Here is a 24,294-nt window from a genome sequence, read left to right as displayed (position 1 = left end):
CCAAATTGCGTTAAAAAACCCACAAATACCAAAAATGACAAAAACTGTCCTTTAACACTATTTGGAGGCATTTTTAACAATGATATACATATGTTGAGTGCTTTATGTACCCATTAATCAACAGTGTTGGTTAACCTGCAACATGGCCTTTAACCTAAAATAATCATAATGTATTGGTTGATTTAGATTGTGTATTAACAATAAAAATCGGTAGAGTAACTAGTAGCCTAACTATGCTGTCAAATAAATGTAGTTGAGTACAGTACTTCAGGAAATGTAGTTAAGTAGGATACATTCCACCACTGATAATCTGTAAGGTCACCAAGATGGCTGGTTGGTTGTTGAAGCGAAGAATTTTAGTCACAAACACAAAAATAGGCATTAACCCCGCCCAGCCGTGACGTCATAACGCACTTAGGTTTCTTGCTTGAGAGAGCCACTGTTCAAATTAATACTGTGATGTGAAATACCGTAAAACGTGTTTTGATTCTCTTGGGATTTAATGTGGATTTTGTTTCAGAACGGATTTTTCTGGTTGAACCTAAGAATATTTTTCAGTCACTTGTGCCCGTTCCCCACCCCCACCCCTCGGCGGGGTTAACAGAGCCCGCCCCCTCTCCTCTCTCCCCGGCTGCGTCCGCCTCTCTTCCCTGGTCTGTCATCCACACCGCTGTTGTTGCAGCCATTTTACTGTGAAGCGTCGGCACAGCGGCGACCGGAGGATGCCGAAACAGCGACGTTAAAAGGTAATTCCGCTTTTTTGTGGAGCGCTTTCATTCACGTTGGTTACCTTAACGTTTCCGACTCAGCAAATACGTCGGATAATGTCTGGCGAGCTGAGGGGCCATGCCGGTGTTGGCTGGAGGGTCTGTGGGAGCCTCTGTAACTAGTAGCTGCTCAGACAGAGGAAAGATTACTGGGAGAGTGTTTGGCGAGCAAGGCTTGTCGCTGGCAGTTTACAAGTCTGTGTGAAAAATGGCGACGTCTTTCATCAAACCACTAAAAGTTGTAAATGAGCCTCTATTCAGCAGTTACATTAATGTGTATCTGGCTACAGTTTAGGTGTTCTGGAGCGCAGTGTTCTACAAATTAAAGGAGTCTTGTTGGCGCGTTCGTTAGGGGGGCGCTCGAGAGCTATAGTACGACGTAGGTTTGCGCACGTTTTTGTAGCTTAGCCCTTAGTGGCTAGTTTGTTTATTTTAGTATTTTATGTAATAAAAAAAAATGTAGTGACACCAGCAGGCTATATGTTTCTTTGTTCTTATAAATCAAGTAAACAGTCTGTTTTGGGTTAGTTTTGTTGACCTGTAATCTCCATGGATGTATAATAATAATAACTGGATACCTATCTCAAAATGGCATCTGTTTAGTTTGACGGAGTTGCTCGCCTGGCTCATACGACAAAAAAGTTTCTACGCTTCCGGGTTTACTTTTGTGATATGCGGCCCACTGAATATGCACTATAGTTTCTCTCCCGCTGGCCCGGTCCGCAAGTTCCTGCTCAGCCTATGGACTTTTTATTGTGGAACTTGAGGTAAGTTTTTAAAATCCAAAACGTCCATGGAATTTTTTTTTATAATAGTCATAATCAACCTTGTTTGCAGTCCGAAGTGCCCTGACATGAGTTTTACAAACGTCTTATTAAAAGGGTGGCATATGGGGAGAAACCTTTTTGCCGATTTTACGTTGCAATACCACGAGTGGCCACTGAAATAAAATGCTGGTATGTTGCTGACCTTTTAAGACAATCAAAAATGGAGGAAGTTATTGTGGATAAATGTCAGTTAGCAAGCTAGCTAGCTCGGGGAGCTTATCCCATCTCTTCAACTCTTTATTAAATTAAATGTACAATCCTGACAGTAAAATGGTGGTTTAGTACAGAGAAGATTGAAAGAAGCTTACTGTGACTACTGATTAGAGCTTGCATAGTTTCGCATTGCGAGACCTCCACAGTGCTGCGGAGTAAGTCTGGCTTCACCACACATACATTCCAGGATAGGAGAAAGAGACGCTCTGGGTTGTTTGCATTACTTTAAACCAATCACAATCACGCTAAGCTCCAGACGCAGCGATGGTGGCTCTGCAAAATAGTCTTGGGAAGGAAATTGTTTTGGTGGAACATTTGCACCCCGCAAAAGATAACGCCACATACAATATTAAATGAAGTTTGCCCTAATTTCCCGAAAGAACCAAGCAGGCCTATCTTGTTGCACGATCCCATATTTCTTGAAAACTTGCCATTTTTATGAAGTGTGAACAGGCACATGTCCGTCAATTATCCTCGAAATGTACTTCACCAGTCCGATCACTACTGCGCAGATTCTGGCTCCAAAATTACAAGATGGCAGCGGTACGGTAGTCAGTAAAAAGTTCCAGAAAAAACTGATTACCAATACATTTTTGCTTATCTGCGGCCCCCGTGAAATTGTCAGAGTAGCAGGAGTCAGATTATACTCGAGGAGACGATGGCAGATGATTTGGTGTTAAAGTGAAAGGCATAAGTGCAGAATCTGATCATTTACATCATATGTAATAGGGGTGTGCATCTCCCTTATAAGACAATCCGATACATATCTAGATACATGGGCTACGATACGGTTCAGGGACGATACATTTTAATATGAAACGATTCAGTTTGATCGATGCTAAAACGATTCGGTGCGATTCGATGATATGACTCAATGTGATACAGTTAATATTAGTTTAATGTAAACACGTTAATTTCCCATTATAGCTCCATATTAAATCAAACAGCCTCCTTGCTGCTGTAATCTGAGAGACAGTAACTCAAACATAGGTCCACGTTACACAGCCATTGTGAGCACTCCAATAATAATCATATACAGTATTACGGGAGTACATGTGAGCACAATAATACCATTGTGAGTGTTTGCATGCAGCTAGCGGACTTTTATGCTAATGTAACTGAGCACCTTAAAAAGTGAAAATAAACTTAACACACCCAAATGCATATCTAAATATATTCACACCATACCAGTCTACTCAAATGTTTATAAACGCACGCATGAATGCATGACTCATAGACCGCAGCTAGTACATTTTATGATATCCACCATGTATTTCTCTCACCGCTGACTCCAAAAATGAAACCTTGAGTCAGCAAATGTAATTTCTGCAAAACAAAACGAAGACACTGATTGGCTGATCCCTGCCATCCCGAACATGACTCAATCAATCAAATTTTATTTAAAGTGTAAAATCACCATTCAACATGGTCTCAGTGCACTTTACAATTAAAGGAACACAGAAATGTCAGACAGCAACAAAACAACTGTACAGCATTAAAGCAGTAATAATAAACACTACAAAAGTGAAGAAGTTTTGTTTGTGAAGGATGCAGAAAGGATGACGTGTTATGGTTGGCTATAGTATAATGAGTAGAGGTGGCTTTTAAATCTAAATTTAAAAATGTCAACTGAGTTAGCTTCTTCTAACATGTAGTGGGAGGCTAGGAGTGTGCAAAAAAATCGATTCACATTCGTATCGCGATTCAAAATCGATTCATAGAATTCCAAAATCTATTTATTTATTTATATATATATATATATATATATATATATATATTAAAAAAAAAAAAAATCACATGGGAAAAGTAACTATATTTATTTCATACTGTGAATCGTTTTTGAATCGAAAATCGATTTTTGAATCGAATCTTGAGATCAATTTTGACATTTTCTGAATCGTGCACCCCTATGGGAGGCCATTCCAAAGATGAGGGGCACTGTAGGAGAATGGTCTATATCTAACAGATTTTTTGTTTACTAGGGGAATGACCAGGAGACAAGAATCAAGGGAGCGGAGAGTGCGTGTCGATGTATATGGTGTAATCACCTCAGATAAATAAGGTGGTTCGAGTCCATGTAGGTGCTTTATATGTTAAAAGAAGAACCTAAAATCAGCTCTAGCTTGCACTGGGAGCCAGTGAAGAGAGGCCACAACGGGTGTTGTGTGATCAGATTTTCTAGTTTTTGTCAGGATTCTGGCTGCAGTGTTCTGAGCAAGGCCTCAAGTGGCACAATTTGGAAGACCAGAAAAAGGACATTGCAGTAATCAAGTCGGGAAGACGCAAATGCATGGATTACTGTTTCAGCATCACAGAATGATGTTGCAGAATAATGCACATGTTTAGCATCGTTTGGGCCCGTCATCCACACGAATCCAGTAAACACACTGCCTGAAAATGCACTTTTTTGAAACCTGGTCCCAGGGTGAAAAAATTCGTAAATGGCTCCCTTTTGGCTTCGTTTGGACAGCGAAACCGCATACTTATCGTATCGATGATGTCATTGCCACACCCCTCGACCTCTTACCCGCGGCCACTGACGTACGACTGTGGTGAAGCTATAAGCGAGCATATCCCATCTCCATGGTCAAACAAGCTCACTTCATCTAAATACTTGTCTAAATAAATGTCTCTGCTCCCTGACACTTCCCTCTGCTCTGCTGGTAATGTTAAACGTCGCTAAAGCAGCTACGTTACGTTAACGTTGGCTGCTATGGTTATCTGTTTATAAAGTGGAAGTAGACAACTTAATCAACTAGCTAGCTAATCTGTCTGCTTATCAACTCCTTGAATGGATTATAGTAACTTTTAGCACGGCTTATTGTAGAAAGTCTACTGCAAGAAAAATTGTGTAGATTATCAAAAAGACATTGTTTTGTTTGACTGCCGATGTTAGCTAGTTAGCTCTGCCAGCTAGCGTGCTGCAATCATGTCCGATGGCAGACAGAATTGCAAAATAAAAAGCAATCCAACAGCACATTATACAATGTAAACAAAGACACATTTTCTTGCGGCGGCCTTTATAAAATGAGCAGTGGTGAAAGTGTTTGTGTTGAATGTTTGTGTCATGTCACCGTGAAAATGCAGGCAATCTGTTCTGCCAGCCAGGTCGAATATTTTTTACGCAAGGTACCATAACCCCGTTTGTACATGACCTATCCCCTGACCAATCGGCTATCCTAACCTTAACCACTAAAGGTCAAATGCCTAACCCCAACCAATCGAGCTGCTTCGTGGGCGGGTCTTGGCGTGGCCATAGTCAGTGGGATTTGTAATTTCGCGGGATTCGTATTTTCGCGACATACAGGTAATACAGCAACACAATGCGTTGTGTCGGAAGAATTACTAACTTGGGACAGTGAGGATCAGAGCGGTGGAATCGCACGTACAGAGCAAAAAACACAGACTACGTAAAGACACGCCAGCAGCCCGCCATTGCTAGTTTCTGCTCCACCATTTCCACTGCTAGCAAAGATGTCAACGCTACAACGCTGGATATTACGATGGGAAATCCACAGCCAACAATGCCAGCTGACCTCCGAACAATTTGTGGCTCTATGCCAACACTTCGAGCAGAGGTGATTTGGGTGCTGAGGATGGTGACAAGCCACAATTCATACAGGTCTAATGACGGGATTGAAGAAGTGTTCAAAGCAATGTTTCCAGATTTGGGGCTTGTACAGTCATTTACCTGTGGAAAAGACAAGACCGGATACGTGGCTAAATTTGCAGACCTGCCAACATGTACGCATTTTTCGTACTCGGCACACATTTTGACCCTTAAGTACGCTTCTACGGTTCCCTGCTCTCTAGGTATGCATTTTGTTCATGGATGTGTGATTTTGTTGCATCTTTCATTTCGCCGGTTTCAGTTTCTATGCAATCTATATGCCGTTGATTCTGCCGCTCAGCCACAGCGTGTAAATGGAGTGAAAAGCTTTCGGCCAATCGGAGTGCTGCATTTTAACCCTCCGTCCACCTGCCCCTCCTAGCCAAATGCTTCGCACGTTTAATTCAATTCAGTGCCTCAAGCAAGCTAGGCTGGCCGGCCGGCCGGGTAACTGTAGGCTTGTATGCCATGACTGAACCGCCTCAAAAAAAGGTTCGGAAACCAACTACGGAAACTTGACAGCTATCGGGAGAGATGGCCTTGAATCCACATGTCCAGGCTACCTCATCACGCGTTCTGCACCGTGTGCAAGACAAACATCGATGTCAGTCACGAAGGGACAACAGGTAACGAACACAGTCCCACACGCAAATACTCGGGTATGGTTAATACGAGTCGGGTATGGCTGCAGCCTGGAGACCTCCCGTCTCATGCCTCTCATGCCCGCTAACTTAACCGGGACTTCATTTAGAAAATAATTCACGGTTTCGTAGGCTATTCTGAACATCTGAGTTTACCGTCATATTCTGAACATCTGAGTTTAGCGTTGGACATGCCCAGGAATGAGACAGGAGGTCTCAGGGCTGCAGCGATACACTCTTGCAAATACTCCCCGCCAACCCCCCCCCCGAAACATAATGATATTAAAAATAAAAGGATGATAAGAAACAAAACGTTCATAGTGTCAATAGGCTAGCCTGTCACACCCGCCATCCTTCCCATTAGTTGGGGGCAGTTAGAAAAGTGGTGGAATGGCTAGAAAACTAGAAGGGTTTTAGACAGGCCAGATGCTGATTAACGTAAAGGTAACAGTTAGGCTATTTTTAGCCTACTTGAATTTATGAACATAAATAATGACCTTGACATCATAACTGGGAGTCCAGTTGTTACGAGCTCAGTTAATGATGCATAGCATACAATAGGGCTATTTGCTAGGCCAATGTGATGGCAACTGACATAATACAATGTCACCCATGTTAATCTTTGAAAAGCCTATCTGAAAATATCTGACTCATGTTATTTATTAGCCTATAATCGTGTCTGCCAGGCTTCAATCTTGTGCTTTTTTTAATAGTTGCTTTAGGCCTATTTAAAGTTGCTTTATGAGTAAATCATTACTTAGACTACTTTAGTAATCAGAAGAAGGCTATGTGTTAACCTGGTCTTACTCTCACCTTTAACACAGAAGTACTTAGGCCTATGTATTAGCTCTCTCTGCCTTCTATTGGCTAGACTAACAAATATATGGGCACAAAATTGGACAGGATATAAGAAAACATTTAGTTTCAGTACACCTACGGCCATTCATCCACTCCATTCTTCTACACAGTAATAATAATTTATTGTAATCTAGGACAGTGGTTCCCAACCTTTTTTCCTATTATGTCTAAGAAAAGCAGAGCCCCCTCCCCCTCCGAAACCGAAGTTGAGGTAACTTTCCCTTACTTTCTTATTTGATACAGAGGAGTTATCAGCACTTTACGTTTCTCCACCATGTTTCGTTCATAAAATAGTGATGCCGTGGCGGCAGGAAAAACGAGGATGATAGCAGCTAGCAGCTGACCTGATGACAGCAAAGGTCACAGGTTAAGAGGTCCCGGAGGTTTGGCCTACTAAATAGCCTGCCTACAAGTTTAAGCGAGAACAAAAATGTATAGTTTTTATACAGACTTTTGTATACATTATATATTCTAGTGTATTCTTTAACATGTGCAAATATTTTTTTTTTTTTTACCTCAACCTCAAACCAGATAAAGAGTTGCGCCCCCCCCTGTGATCTTTGCCGCCCCCCTTAGGGTTCCCCGTACCCCAGGTTGGGAACCACTGATCTAGGAGGTAGTGATGAGCCAAACAATGTATTTGAATATAGTGTGTGTGTGTGTGTGTGTGTGTGTGTGTGTGTGACGTAATTCATAATATTTGTAACAATATGCAGGAATGTGACCTACTCATAGTAGCCTATCATAATCTATCCCCTCTCTACCTACATTTTCAGATTGCAAACGCCATGTGTCTGTTATGTATTATGGTGTTAGGTTTCTCACTGGTGGGTGGGCAACGGTGGAGCGTACATTGGCGGCGGGCTGTCAGGTGCGCGCGCGCTCGGGGGGGGCAGTTGTACTCTGTACTCTCTTGAAATGTCTTCAAGGTTGGCAGGTCTGAATTTGGATTGGCACAATATATCAAAAAAGAGCTCATCACCGAAGTCCAAAAATGCGGTGCGTTTGTAATTATGTTCGACGAGACACAACCAAAAGCAAACAACTGGACTTGCATGTGCGTTATTGGTTAAATGACCACGTCCAGTCAAGATTCTACGGAGCACAGTTCATGGGCCATACAACTGCCCAGGACCTACTTCAGCATTTCAAAGTAAGTCTGCCATAAATATATTAACTAACCTCTTGTATATGTTGTGTATCATATAGTTAAGCTTTATTGATTTGTCAATTCAATAACAACTATAGTTAGGGCACTACATGTTAATTAGACAAATTAAAATGAAATATGCCAAATTGAGTTTTAGAATGGTAGTAGAGTCTGGTGTTTACCTGCCAATATGTCTAAATAGTATACAGTGCTGCTCATAAGTTTAAGAACCCATGCTAAAGTTGACTAAAAAGAGGAATTTAAAAAAATCATCTTTTGGAAATTGATCTTAATGCCTTAATTAAAAAAAGTAGAAAAAATCCAACCTTTAAGGACACCAATTTTCTTTGTGAATGAATAATGTATCATAAATAAATAAATGTTCTTCCTTTAAAATACAGGGGGCATAAGTAAGTACACCCCTATGTTAAATTCCTGTAGAGGAAGGCAGATTTTTATTTTTAAAGGCCAGTTATTTCATGGATCCAGGATACTATGCATCCTGATAAAGTTCCCTTGGCCTTTGGAAATAAAATAGCCCCACATCATCACATACCCTTCACCATACCTAGAGATTGGCATGGGGTACTTTCCATGAAATCATCTCTCAAAGCAGATCAAACCAGCTATTAGGCTAACTGAAATAAAACCATGCCATAATGTCTGCGTGTTTTAATTTCCAGGAGTGTGTGCAGCAGCTTGACCTGAGAAATATGATTTCTATCTCAATGGATGGACCAAATGTCAACTGGAAGTCTTTTTCAACGCTCCAACAGGAACATGCAGAGGCATTTGGAAGTGCCCAGCTGATTGTGGTGGGGAGCTGTGGGCTTCACACACTCCACAATACCTTCAAAAGTGGCTTCTGGCAGTGGTGTCTGGCAGCTGGAGAAAGTGCTCAGGGCATTGCATACACTCTTTCATAATACCCCTGCTAGAAGAGAAGATTTCTGCACTTTGACCAAGACATCTGTGTTTCCCCTACCGTTCTGTGGGCATCACTGGATAGAAAACCTACCTGTCGTCGACAGACTATTACAATATGGCCAATGATCATGATGTGTGTGGATGCAGTGAAACAGAAAAAACTTCCAAACCCTAGAACATCATCCTATGACACTCTTGCAGAGGCACGGAATGACCCTCTCATAATGGCCAAGTTGCACTTCTGCATGGCTGTCTCTAGGACCTTCACCACCTTTTTGACCAGATATCAGACAGATGAGCCTGTGATGCCATTCATCAGTAAAGATCTGGCTATTCTCATGAAGGTAATGTAGAACATGCCATGGATAAATAAAATGTATGGAAATTCAACAATTCCAACACTTTTTTTTTAATTTGTATTGTTATTTATATAGGTTGTACTGTATATGTTCTCAGACCCTGCTGAAGAGGTTCATCAAGGCAGAGATCCTTAATGACATTACTACACTGCAAATGGTCAAACTGGACACAACTGCCAAGGAAGCAAGAGCTCGCCTAAAGGATGTGGACATTGGATTAGGAGCAGAAGTAGTCCTAAAGGTAAAGGCAAAGATGTCAAAAATCAAACAATGGTTAAGGTACAGGAAATCAAAACTTTATTTTTGCATAAAATTTTTAGTCAGTCTCACAGGCCCTCCTCCCCTCTTCCTGTTAGGAACTCCAGAGTAGCCCCAACAGCAGCCTAGGCGAGCTCAGTGTGTTGGCATTTAGAAAGGACTGCATGGACTGTTTGACTAACATTGTCAAGAAAATGCAAGACAAGAGCCCACTGAAGTACACCATTGTGAGGCAGATGGCATGTTTGGACCCAACGAACATGTTCTCAGACCCCGACTTGTGCTATGAAAGGAGTTGTTCAGAGGTTCTGCTGGTACTTAAGACTTAGAAGTCTAGCAGATTGTACAGTCACACTTAATGTGATTTTTTTTTTTTTTTTTTTTTTTTTTTTTCCCCGTGTGTGTGGTTTGTCTGTCTAAACTTTTTCATTACATTGATTTGATTTTTTTTTTTTTAATTGTTTTGTGTTAATCTGTTTTACGAAAGGTGATGTGATTGTCCAGCAATTTAGAAATTTCTTGTCTCTGGAAGCAAAAGATGAATCATTCTCCTCCTTCCAACCAATGCTTACAAGACTGGACGTTTTCTTGCATGGGCTCCTCCATTAATCCTACCCTGAACTCTGGACTTTCTCCAGGAAACTTCTGCTCCTCTCCCATGGCCAAGCAACGGTTGAGAGGGGCTTTTCTGTAAATAAGGAGATAGAGGCTGATAACATGGAGGACACAGTGTCTCAAAGTACCTCTGACAAAGGAGCTTTTGGCAGCTGCAGCTTCAGCGAGGTCTTAGTATCGGCTACACCTGGACCAGGAAAAGAGAAAGCATGCGAGCAATGCACAAAGAGAAAAGTTGCAGAAGACCATCTTGAGCAGCTCAAAAAGAAGATGATGATACTGATTGAGGTAGCAAACAGCCTGGAAAAAGATGAAGACAAACTGGCAGAGCAAGCTGAGGGTAAATCAGGCACACTCATGGCCCAGCTAAACATACTCAGAAAAAGATACAAAGAAAAAATCACAGAACTCAAAGAGGTTGAGAAAGTGCTGGAAGATCAATCAGCAGAACTCAGGCATATGCCATAATGTCTCATCAGGCATTTTCTCCCTCTTCCTTACCTCCCTGCCTCTCTGTTTCAAGTGTTCATATGTTCAGTTGTGCACATGTACATTATTATAAATTGGTAAGTACACTCTTTTGGGAAGGCTTTCTCGAGTGCCAAGTCAGTGTTTTGTTTATTGTTATATAAAAAAGATTGTTTTCCAAGTATATTCACGAAAGCTCAGGAGTAGACATATGAACTTGTGCACACAAATATTATGTAAATGTCTTTGCATTTTAAAAGCAGCTGGAATTGTCATTTATTTATTTTATTATATTTTTTGTTCAAAAGGAACAGTGTTTTTTTTATATTTACTTGATTTTATAAGCATTTGTTCATGGGACCTAAATGTTCTGAAAATATTGTAATAAATATAATTTAGGACAGCAATGGCATTTTTGTGTTATCCTTTCGCATTACACACATTTAGTCAATGTTCTTAAACTCAACCAGTTATTGTCATTTTACTATACTGTTCATTTTGAACAGACAGTGTGTTTACTTGGAAAGATTACTGTATATTTCCACTTTTGATTTGTATTTCCATCGTAAGTTTGGTCTTAAATTTCATTCAGAAGTGGTATTAAAAAGGCTTAGTCTTAAATTTAACTTGTTTATACCTGTAGCCACCCTGTGGTAAGGTTGAGAAGCTAGTAGGGTTGCACGATATATACGATATATAGAAAGTATTTCCAAGCTACCGAGGAGGCATTACTTTTGGCCACTAACGTTGCCTGTTCAATCTCTGTTATTTCATCTTTTCCCTGAGCAACACTAATTTTTTTACTTTTGTGTTCTTTCTTTAGCTCCACTGACTCCCTTCGCTCTCTCTTTAGGTCCTTCTTTTCTTTCGCTTCTCTGATTCGTTTTGTTGTCTCTATTTCTTCACTTACACTGTCACTCTGTCGAAATGTGCACACACACGTCACGTGGTGGTTCGCTCCATAGGGTTTGTGACTTAGTGGACCCGTGCGCTGACGTGCACTAACGTGCAAGTGGCACGGTAACTAGCCAATGAAACGTGATCATTATAGCTTTTTAAGCGGGCTCTAAATCGAACACAACTAAGCCACACAGCCAATGGACGGGACGCATCGCTCCACAAAATAAACAAAATATCGCATACTTATTGCGGCACTTTCGATATAATTGCGCAACGTGATATTGCGATAACGATATTGAGTCGATATATCATGCACCCCTAGAAGCTAGCGAGATTTCAAAGTAGCATCTCCTCTGAGCTCCGTCTAACCCCTTCCCCTGCCCGCGGCTCTCCCCCCAAAACACAGATGTGCACAAGCACAACTTCAAAGCGAGGCGCCGCTCTGCTTTGGTTTCAGAGCAGAGTGGAGAAAGGATTGCAATTTCCTCAAAACTTTCATTTCACATACAATTACACAATTTACATAGTTTCCCTTTTTTATCTATTCCCAGGAGGAATTAACAGTACGAAGTACCCTTTGTTTATATAGTGTTATATTTATATTGTTCGAATAAAAAAAAGAATTACTTTTCATTTGTTATAACTATCAAGACATTATATCTCATTTCCGTACATGCTGCACAAAATAATTACAACCAATGTGGTGTAAAACTTGTTTATTTTTTTATATAAACAATAATAAATGTATAGTAATCAAAACTGTGTCCCACGCTCCAGAGTTAGCAGACAGGTCTGGCTCTCGATAGGGCAGTATCATCAGCTGTGGCAAATTACTCTGACAGTGATTATCCTGGAGAAAGACCATACGTTACCATTTCTCTGACACAAATATTTAGTACCCATATCATTGATAAACTGTATGTATTGCCTATCAAAGAGAACAGTTATTGTAATCCATGTTCCCTTCTGCATCAAGCTATAGATCTAACGTTACTCACCGGTCGCATAGAGACTGTGAAACTAGGGGTGGCACGGTTCATGAAAAAAACATCTGAACCGTTCGGTCTGCTTGTCTTGGTTCGGAGAGTGTATGCGTCACACAGTTCGACGCATGCGCAATGAAAAAACACACACACACACACACACACACAGAGACAGACACACACGGTGGCTGCAGGAAAAAACGGAGATGAGACTTACAGGATGACCTAAATTGAGGACAGCTACGCTCGTTATTGTAAGTGCAATGATAAGTTAAAGTCCCAATAAGTACTTTATCAAACCGTATGAATGTGTGTCCCAGGCCAGGCCAGGATAGGAAATTAACTAACAATGTAAAGATCAGCAAGCCACTGACAGACATGTTCAAATTTGATTCATTCACAAATTATTATTTTTTGTCTTAAATCCACCAGCCATTTTCATATTATACCAACATTTGCAGCATCCTGAGCTTTTTTGGTAACGTTACTAAGAAAACTCAGCCTAGAGTAATTTTATTCTCCCCAAAACAAGTTTCCTTTTGATTTTTAAAGAACTATACAAAAGAAAATCGCAACTTTTTAACGTTTAATGTATTCTGACTTATTCAAAAGACGGAGCTTTAAGAGTTCCTCTCTTTTTCTTTTAAAGGATACAATTTTGGTAAGAGCTACACTGAAGTTGGCAGTTTGATAAATGCAAGTTATTTCAATTGATATTCTGTAATATTTCAATCTTTGTGTGCTAAAAAGGCACACAAGTTCCTGTAGATAGCAATACACATTCTCTTTTTTGCCAAATAAATGAAAAGGTTGTTGAAATCATCAATGTCTTAATAAAGCGTTCTAAGCGGAGTGCCAAGACTTTGGAATAGAGCTTAATATCAGTCCTGATGAGGCTGATGTGTCTATAATTTGAGCACTCCATAGATCTTTGCCATTTTTGGGTATAACAGAAATTAGTGCAGTGTTGGTTTGTTGGTGAAAAGTACCCATCTCTACGGCCGAGGTTAAAGCTTGTAAAATGATAGGTCCTAATATGTCAAAGTACTGTAGCAGAAGTTCTGATGGAATTCCATCCAACCCTGGCATTTTCCCTATTTTTAACTGTTTTTAATGCTGATTTAAGTTCCTCTAACGTTATAGGTTGACCCAGTTCTTCTGCCTCCTTTGGGTCAAGAAGAGGCAGATTTAGCTCTTTTAGGAACTCCTGGCACTGTGTCGGATCTGGATTGCAGGAGTACTCGTACAACTTTGAATAAAAGGATTGGAAAGTGGCGTTGATATCTTTTAGGATTCGTTGAGATACCTCGGTCTGTGCGGATGCTGTTGATAGTAGCTCTGGACTCGCTTTGTTTTAATTTCAGAGCCAGCAATTTGCTTGGTTTGCAACCATTGAAATAATAATTTTGCCTCACTCTGTGCATTATGAATTCAGCTTTCCTTCTTAGCAAATAATTTAGCTCTGCTCGACTTGTGACTGAAAGAGTATGTGTAGATTCAGAAAAACGCGTCTTTAGAGACTGCTCCAGAAATTTACGTTCTTCCAACTCCGCAATCCTTGCTTCTCTTTTTCTCTTCAAATTGACCGCAAAGGAAGATGTGAAATCTCTAATAAATCCTTTAGTTGCTTGCCAAATGAATGATGGGTCCGAGAGTCAGTATTGATTGCTATAAACTCAGCCAGTTTGGCTCTAAACTCTGCATCAAAGGCTGTGTTCTGGAGAAGGGAGTTTTGAAATTGCCACCTTCTAGATCTTTCTCCTAACCTATCGCAATGGAATGTGGTTAACAGCGCATTGTGATCAGACAGAATTGCTGGTTCTATTGCTTTCGTGTGGAACATTGCCTTAAGCTCACTAGAGCACAAAATATAATCACTGCGGGAGTGGGTGAGGTGACGTGTGGAAAAGAAGGTGTAATCCTTGCTAATAGGATTGTGCATCCTCCATACATCTGTAAGACGGTGGAATTCCACAACTGCTCTAAACATGTCTGACATGTGTTTCTGGGTCTTTGTGTGGTTGCCCCCTGATCTATCCTGATTTAGATCTAGGACTGCTTTCATGTCTCCCCCTATAATTAGTAAGGGTGTCATCATCGAAATGAAGTCACAATCTTGAATATCGAATAAAAAATGGAATCGTTGATACTGCCACGCCCCAATGTCACGTCAGGTCGGCTTGTCAAGCGGAAAAAACACGTGTTGAAGTGCTGCGAGTGAGTCAACCTCCTGTAACTTAGCTAGAGCCAGTCAAAAGATAGCATGGCAACTGCAGATGCTGGCGACCCATCGACAGAATTTGAGCCCCCTCCTCTTTCACTGAAGTGTGTTATTGTATTTCCAGTGAGTTATGTGCTGCTATGTGCGTGTACCATATTCTGTGTGTTTACCTTTGCACATTAGCCTAGCAGCTAGCGGATATTCCTTCTGCTTATAGCTTTATCCCAACAAAACCGCACAGTTGAATTTTAGCCTGCATGCACGTTTTGTAGCCTAAACAGAGCAGCTTATATTGGTTATATTAGAGAGAGCAACAAGTTAGCGGACTGCCCGAGTCGCCCTATTTGCTATCGTTCTGCTCAGCTGCTGTGCTGGCTCGATGGTGTTTTAAGCCCCCAACTGAGCCTTCAAGGCAGCACTGCGACCGTTGTCTTCAACCATAACCATTGCCTAATCCTAGTGCCTTCCAGGCAGCGCTGCCTGGAAGACGACGTTGGGGGCTTTAACACCAAACTCTGTGTGCTGCGAAGAGTCTGCCCTCAGAATTGTTTTTTTTTCTTTTTACTTTGACAAATTTTCAGGTTTCCAATTGACTGAAGATATGTTATTGTTACATTATGTTGTTAATAAATGTTTTCAATTTGACAATGTAATGTGGTACATTGCAAACAAAGGTCAGATATTATATTACATGCAAGTTGAGTCTAAAAATGGCATAGCATTTAAAAAAAGAAGTAAAAATTGAGAATCGAATCGTGACCTTAGAATCGAAAATGTAATCGAATCGAGGATTTGGAGGTCAAGATTTGCGCCACCTGTTAAGTTTTGTTTAGAAAACCTTGAATCCATGTAAGACACAAGGTCATCAGATGCAATCCATGTCGTTAGAAACAATGAATCCATGTCATTAGACACAATGAATCCATTTCATTAGACACAACGTGCAGGCCAATGTTTTTTTTTTTTTGCGGTGATGAGCTCAGACCCGCGGTAGGCGTCACGTGACCACAGTAATGCGGTAACCGTCCCAGCCCTAGTAGGGAGCTCTAGTTTTCTGCGTCCATCGCAGTTGTTGGTAACGTGACCTCTCCAGCGGTCGCCATTTCTGATAAGCTATGGCAATGTTTACTCCAGTTTGTCCTCACAGTATCTGCAGCCCTTTTTAGTCTTTTGGCTTTTCAGCAGGGCGGACGGTTGCAAGTAAGCGAGTTTCTCCTCCATTCTTCAGCAGACTTGAAGTAATTCTGGCAGCGACACGGCTAGTGATGGGTCTCAAGACCCGGTTCTATTAGGAATCAGTTCCAAAATTCTCAAAACCCGAAAATCAATAAGGTCCGAGCTTATCGATACTGCTATCGAAACTTGTGGATCATAGAACATTATGTCTAATGAATAGATGCGCGAACCGGAAAAATGATTTTCGAGCACAGTGTGTGCGTAAAGACCATAGGTAAAGACTAGCCTCCCCACTGCAAATCATTCATGTTAAAATCCGGTGCTAATATGGCACCAATGCTTAAACAACGGTAGCCCTATCTACCAGACGGAATAGCAACGTGAATTTTGTTTTGATTGAGTAAAAGGCCAAAACGCATCTATGTTCATTATAGCGCCACCTAATGGCCGATCCTCACCAAATTTGGTACAGAGCCTCGGAATGGGATGTCGAACAATAATACCAGTTTGCTCTGATACCTATCAATTATATTAAAGTTCGTGTTTTGTGGCTAGCTACGAAAATTAGTTTTGTTGTAAATTGCGTATAGTTTAACGTAGCAAAATTCCTTTAATAACTTTTTGTCAGGTCCATCTGGAGATGCTACGTACCAGGTTTCGTGCAGATCGGTCGCACGGCCTAGGAGGAGTTAGAAAAAGTTGGTTTTGCACACACGAAAAAACTTATTAGTGGAAATGGTCATGGCCTATATCATCAGATTCCGCTTGATTCAAGGCACACGTGGATGTAAGGGTTTCTAATGTGTAATGGAGGTATAGGCAAAAACACGTTTGACGTAATTATGGTCCATATGTGTAATTTTTGGTATGTGAGGTCCATGAACCATTGTACATTTACATTGTAAATTTGAAGTTGCTCACATTAGTGTAAGTGGTGAATCCAAACCTGGGTCCTATAGGCCACGCCCACTTTGACGAATCAGTACCTCACTGTAGGCGTGACCTCAGGAGTGGCTCTAGATGGTACCCTCAAAATTTCGTAAAAATCGGATGAGCCATTCATGAGATATAAACTTTTTGTACTTGTAGCGCCCCCTAGTGGCAATTTTTTTGTAAAATGTGTTGGGGAGCCCCAGAGGGTCATGGCAAACAAGAATCTAAAGTTTCGCTTTGCCGAGATATGGCAAAGTTTGTGTTTTAGTAGTTAGCTACACAAATTTGTTTGTGCGTAATTTGCGCAATTTTTATCCGATAAAATTATTTTATGTCAGGTCGGTCGGGAGATGCTACGTACTAAGTTTCATGCAGATTGGTCGCACGGTCTAGGAGGAGTTTGAAAAAGTAGGTTTACGATAAATCGTGATTTTTCGTGCATAAAAGTCTAGGCGGAAATGGGTGTGGCCTATATCAGAAGATTCTGCTGTATTCAGGCAACGTGTGGATATGTGTATTTTTAATGTGCGATGTACGGTTTGGAAGTTATAAGGCCAAAGGTGTTTTTTGTGCTATAGCGCCACCAAGTGGTGGAAGTAGCTGAATTGTTTTGTCTGAGGTCCTTGCAGGGATCTGGACCAGTCCTGAAAATGGCACCCCCCACCATGTACGGTTTAGACTGTAGCGGGACTTTTCAGCGGAGAAAAATAAGAAAAAGAAACCTTAGGAAAACAATAGGGTTCCACAACCCTGCTGTGTACGCAGTTCCCAGCCCTCTCAGGCTTGGACCCCTAATAAATCATTTAAATTCTCCCCTTTTTTGTGCTGATCCAAAAATGTATCCGATCGGTGACTCAAAACCGTGATCCGATCCGTGAGTTTTGTGATTCCCTATTTGAGAGGGATGGGAAATTATATTACAACATTATTCAAACGTGTGGTATAGTTACATAAGAAATGAATTGCTCCAAATATAGGCAGTTTAAAATATGGCAACCGTATTGTCAATTTCGGCAACCAAAAGCTGATGCCTGATTGCCAAGCCGGCAACCACTTCTTAGATGAAAGGTGCAGATCTGAGTGAAGGTTGCCGTGGTAACAAGCCAGTTGGGGTCGTTCTCTCAGCATGTGGAGCTTTACTGTTTCTTTATATTCGTCTGGTGGTATACTGTCTGCTGGTCTGGCTGTGTGAAGTGTCTGACAGTGCTGCTGCTGACAGTAAACTAGTTTTTCCGCTGAGCATTAATCTAGCCATTAAAAGTCCCCAGCCTGTGTGTCGCAGCTGCAGCAGTACACGTTCACGTTAACATTTAATATTCAAGTGACTCGAGTCAACGACATCTTGCAGTGAACTAAGCTGCAGAACACGCTTCAGTTTCTGGACCACATTTAACAAGTAATTGGAAGGTCAGGGGTTAGAAAGTCATAGCACCCATAGTCTCGCATTGCCACACCTTCCTCCACAGCGCTGCAGAGAATGGTCTGACGAGTCCACACAGCATTCCGGGATGGTTATTGGCATTTCTTTAAACCAATCACAATCGTCTTTGGCTAAGTGCCGTACGGAGTAATGGCGCCTCTGCAAAATAGCGTAAGGAAGGAACTTGTTTTGGTGGAACGTATAGGTTCAAAGGTTGTTTTAGTCATGCAACAGACAACTAAGATTTGATAATCTAGCTAGCTGTCTGGATTTACCCTGCAGAGATCTGAGGAGCAGTTAACCATAGTCCTCATAAACCCACCGGAGTTTAAAATGCCAACACAAAAAAAAGCCTACGGTAACTGACGTCCAGCGGAATTTCCGGCGGCACCAGAGCAATGCTTCATGTAGACCTATGACACTAATTATTTGCTAAATCTGTTTCCATTGCGTTGTCGCATTTAGCTTATAAACGCTTTTGCGATATTTCAAGACTTTTTTTTCCGAAATAAGCTTCAATGGGAGAGTGCAGTGTGAGAGGTCCACAATATCTCAACAAACATACATTTTTAGTTAATAAAAGGTTAATTCCTCCTCATTTGGTAGAACGGGGACAAAAAAGGAGTAGGAACAATACAAGGTTGCAAAATAACAAACTGTTCTGTGATTCTATTTAACCAAATGCTTTCTGTATTTCCGGCAGGACTAGAAACATGGCTGGCGCTGCGCGAGGTCCCGTGGTTGGCCGGCCATTGGCATTTGCCAATGAAGAGCTAAGGGCGGTTCACTCCTGGTCCCGGATCTCGTCAGCGGGGCACAACGTCCTCCTGGATGCTCTAAAGATCCTCAGCCCGATGTCCCGTGACCTGTCAAGCACTGAGGAGCTGGTCACCTTCCTGCAGGAGCTGGGCGAGGAGGGCCACAAGCCCACTGTGCTGCGTAGCATGGACGTCTATGGCTACCGCTCCAGCACAAACCAACCCCTGACTGAAGACATGCTGAAGCCCCCCAACAGGAGCGCCAGACCTGCCGCCAAGAGGAGGGGAAAGAAGCCCCTGACCAAGAAGAGAGAGGTGCACCCATCCTGGAACACCTCTGAGAAGTGCAACCCTAAGATTCAAGGGGTCCGCCCTCCAGAGCTGCTGGTGGATCATCGTGCCATCACCTGCAGCAGGACACCCAGTCGGACTGTAGAGATGTCGCAGGTGCGGCCGTGCCTCAGACTGACCAACATTGAGGGCCTGTCTGGCTTCCATACAGCCCGACTCCAGATTCACACTTCTTGGGACAAAACCTCTGAGGCACCATCTGTTGCCTTTTCAAAGCAACAGCACCCTCCAACGCTTTCAGGAATACCTTTGCAGCCTTCTCAGAACGGTGGTGGGGCGCCCACCAAAGCTGTGGCCTTGTTCAGCCAGAAGAGCCTGTCCTGCCCCATCCGATTGGACGGCGCCCTCATCGGAGATTCTGCACCGGTCTTTTACACAAATGGACGGGCATTCCCAGAGACTCACACAGAGCTGACCAGCAATGGCTGGAGGGGAAACGGCCTCCACAGAGATGGTCGGGGCCCCAAGGAACTGAACAACCCGACCCGGCAGAGGAATGGCTGGAAGGACAAAAACGGTCTTAGAAGGAAAGTGATAAAGGTGGATGACTCTCGCTCTGTCGCTGAGGCCCGCAGAAAAGCGCAAAAGATCCTACAGGTCAACCTGTCTCCAGTGATTCAGATTCAACCTCTCAACCATGTGCTGAGAGACTTCAGATACCAGAATAAGTGAACCCCCCCCCTCAAACCCACACATATTGTTTCCCTTAGCAGATGTTAGTGTTTTACATCCATTAGCCTGTACCTGGCTGAGCCCCAGTGTTCATAGCAGACGTCTTACATTGGTTTTTGTTAACTCTGCTGAGTGTTGAGGTCAGTCTGTCTGTGGAAGTTCTGGTTCCTGACAGGGGCACTTGGGATTGAAAGGCATTTGAAGTTAGGTGATGCTTTTCTCAGCAGGCAGGGAAAAGACTTGGCCGAATGCTGGTACATTTTCACAGTCCACTTTAGTTTACACTATACAATTCAACCAACCATCATTCTGCTGTAGTTGACTGCCTGCTAGCCAGTGTTGCTGATGGATTCGGGACACAGCATGCACTGTGACTGTTCGGTCAAAAGTGAATTTTCTGCCCTTTAACAAGGCACTGGGTCCTCCTCACAGTTGTTTAAAGAGTATGTATAACTCATTTGGAGCAGAGTGCCATTTTGTCAAGTATTTTTACTTGTAGCGCTTAAAAACTGCTGTCACTCTGTGGCACCCCATTTCCCCTGAAAAGAAGGAGAAAATGAAGCTAGTGGTGGGACAGGACAATCCCATTGAACACCCAAATAAACTAGTGGAAGAGCAGGGCAAGTTTCCAAAGTCTTTAGAAGAGCAGACATGGTGGTTGGGTGGTCCCAGCAAACAAATTTAACTAAACAGTTAAGAGGAAAATGTTTAGTTTGTCTTCCTTTTTGTACTTTTGTTGTTTCCACTGGAAATCAGGAAGGCTCTGGGGGCGAGTATAGCAGGGAATCAAACCTGCAGCCCATACAGAGATAGATTGATACTTGGATGATTTGTTTGAACTTCACAAAGTGTTCCTTTTTGGTTAAGTTTATCCACAAATGGAGACAAAAGACTTATAGAATATTTTTGACTGTTGGATGATTTGATGTCCTACAGAAACATGAACCAATGAACTGCAGAAAATGGCGACTATGGAAGAGGACTTGGGCCTACATCAAACAATTGGGCTTCTAAGATTCATCTTTAGATCTTAATTCTCGGAAAACCTTGAGAGTTATGAGATATAAGAATTCTGACTTCAATCTTTAAAGTTCTCTCACTATTAAACTTCATCTCTGAATCCTATATTAACAAATGTCTTACCAATTTCAGAGTTTATTTTCCAAATTGCATCTTCTTCCCTCAAAATTCCTCCATTCCATGATGTGGCCCTGGTCCACCGCCATAAACACCAGATACAAAAACAACCATCTGCTGTCGGTCTAATGCTGCTCAAGATTTACTTTTGTCCAATACATTTTTTTTTTTACTTCAGGCAACCAACTGTCAGTTGGAGCCTTGATGTAAGACCTTTGTTTGGCTGATTTAGAAATGACATTTGTTAACTTAAGCTGCAAGACTTTCTGTTTCCTGACAGGTTAAATTTTAAACTACAGCTTCAGAAAGTTTAATCTCCCATCAGAACTCTGTGATCTGTTGGAGAGAATTGCCCATCAAAATCTACTTTGGTAGTTTCTTGATTTCTTCTGCTGTTATGAAACTGATGTGGCTCACCTTCAAACTAAAATAAATGCACTTTGTGAGTGTGACAATGCTTAATTGTCGCCTGTTTCCTAAACATGAAGGTCGTTAATATTTTTATTTCCTGCATCATGTAGAAAATATGTGAAATAATCTGAAAAATCTGGTTTTACTTTTTTTGAACCCACATTGTTTTTTGCTACAGGTGCTAACTTTGCAACGTTGGTGCTGAATTAAATAACTGGCACAAGAATGTCATCATATTCTGTTTTTGTAGTTCACTTCAGGGCAGCGACTTCTTGTAAATTATTCTGAGGGAGTTATAGCACTGCTGCCCCCTGCCGGTTGGGATGAGCTTGCCAAACCACCTTGTGTGTTTTCTAAAAGGTTTCTACTGTGAGGAACCACCTTAATTCATTTTCATGTTGTCATCTGTAAGAAACTCCTGTGAATTTCTGTTTGCGATGTTTGGACAAAACTACATTCCACGAGAGAAAAGTTGAGTGTTGACCTCGGAAACAGTACTTTTACACAAAATCTTAACTCATAGTCCACTTAATAGCTTTTTCCCGGAACTTTTACTGATCTCAAGAAGACCGTTAAATGTGAACGAAAGCTATGGAAAAAGACAAAGCGAAACTTGATTTTTTTTTTTTTTTTTTGTCAAAGTATACTTTTAATTTTTCTTTTTCAAAAAAAAAAAAAAGGAGAAAAAAAGATCAAAAAATTGACTACTTTAAACCACCAGTTCCTAAAGTCCATGTAAAACAGAACTAAACCACCATCCGGTCAGTAAATGAGCACGAAAAAGATCTGTTTCATGTTAAAATGCTGTGGACGCTGTTATCGCTATAGAAAGATCTAATCAGATTTAAAATGGACATATGTGCTTAATGGTTTGGAGTCCATGCAGTATTCACATATTAGCATTCTGTTCCCCTGTTTAATCTTAGACCACATCAGTGTTTGGTGGTCGGCTTTACAGATCTCCAAGTCCCTGTTCTGGTGAATTTTATGTTCCGATCTGTCTGTACGCAGTCATGTTCATGCCCACTGACAATTCCCTTTTCTATATCTTTGTTAGTCTTGTTTGTGCAACACTTGTATAATATTGTATTTCCTACATGACCTTTGAAAACGTTTTGTTCAATAAAATCAATCTAAAAAGAATCTGTAGGTAGTTATTTTCCCCCTCAAATAGCAACTTTTTTTTATAACAAGACTCACGACTGCTGAGAAAGTTTAGCTTTATTACCACGTGATCAGGTTGTGTATGTTCTTAGACCCCTGACTCACCGAGGCAAAAGTTGTGCGCAAAAATGAAAAACAATTGACTCCAACTTCTCAGTTGTAAGGATTTCATGCTTTTCTTACCCTTTTGTGATAGTAAACTGATTGTTGGTTTATCTCTTGGCAGCACAAAACAAGTGATTAAGAGGTCTCATTGGGCTTCAGGAAATTGTTACTTTTTCTCTTATTACGCTTATTTTTGACATTTTATAGACCACTAGTCTCACATCTCCAGACCTATGTCCACAGCGCTGTGGAGTAAGGTTTGGCTCTACCACACATACATTCCAGGATCCACCGTCACAGTCTGCAAAATGGTCTTGAGAAGGAACTTGTTTTGATGGAACATTTGCACCCCCAAAAAGAAAATTTTAACTTTTCACACAATACAGTAATGTGAGCTTTTTAAATTAGCTGGATTATGCATTATTTTTACAGAAGTTTTCCGTCCCAAGCGGCAACTTCCGAGTCTGAAAAATGAAGCTAATGCGGAAGTGACTTAAACCTGCATTCTATCTAGCTATCTAGCTATCCGGACAGAGGCCTAGCGATGCTTATCCATGGTCCTTGGTCGCCTAAAAAGGTCTTGTTCGGTATTTAGTAGCATCTTGTCAACCAAATCTAGCTAGCTAGCGTTAGCTGTAACTTAAGGGAAAGTCTGCCGATTTTGGATGACTCTCTTCAGAAGAGTTGAAAATCGGCGACTTTCTCTCTTTAGCGTTTAGCTTAGCACAGCGTCATTCAAGCCATAGAGACCCTGGCTTAGCCGCGTCATCCTGCTCCTTTTGTCCAAATATGGTCACTTCTGGCTCCAAAATACCAAGATAGTGGCGAAATTGTATTTCAATTATCCAAATTTTCTTCAAAACTTGCCATTTTCAGTGTGTAGATTGCAGCACTGGTTGAAGACTGAAAATATTGTAAACAAATTAATAACATAACTAATTACACTGGTTGGACTGTTCAGCTCTGTTTCAGACTGATACCTCTGGTTCAGGCTGGTCCTCATCCTCAACACGTGCCTTTTTCAGTCGCGGAAAATGCTTTTCAATACTCATCTGGATTGAAGCAGCAAACATTCAGTGTAAGAGTAAAATGACATAACATTATTTATAATAAATTTATTTGATTCACAGCTGCTACATATAGTGTTTTGACCTCAACAACAACTTGCGACTAGTTAACTTTGTAAAGCAGGCGCAATCACTTGTTTGCCAAGACACTGACGTATTCAGAATATAAAATACTTTTATAGGACTTTTTAATGTGCGATTGTGTAAAGGTGTTCACGAGATACCAACCTTTCTTGTGAATTTCGCCAGCCGTCTTTCTCTCGTTTTGAGGGAGACATGCTGTGCACGGGGGGAGGCGCTGTG

The 24,294-nt window shown here is 41.5% G+C and overlaps 1 protein-coding gene across 1 annotated transcript; it reads left to right on the top strand.

Moving 5' to 3' along the window:
• The first annotated feature begins 460 nt into the window (after nt 1-460).
• Nucleotides 461-22,798, top strand: si:dkeyp-87e7.4 (uncharacterized protein LOC557283 homolog). The gene is made up of 2 exons (XM_031296781.2): nt 461-746; nt 19,030-22,798. The coding sequence occupies exon 2, from the start codon at nt 19,040-19,042 to the stop codon at nt 20,105-20,107; it is 1,068 nt and encodes a 355-aa protein (XP_031152641.1). The 5' UTR covers nt 461-746; nt 19,030-19,039; the 3' UTR covers nt 20,108-22,798.
• The last annotated feature ends 1,496 nt before the right edge of the window (nt 22,799-24,294 follow it).

Source organism: Sander lucioperca, chromosome 16, assembly GCF_008315115.2.
Source record: "Sander lucioperca isolate FBNREF2018 chromosome 16, SLUC_FBN_1.2, whole genome shotgun sequence".
Lineage (NCBI taxonomy): Eukaryota > Metazoa > Chordata > Actinopteri > Perciformes > Percidae > Sander > Sander lucioperca.
Note: the sequence above shows the minus strand (reverse complement) of the source record. Positions and strands in the feature narration are given on the sequence as shown.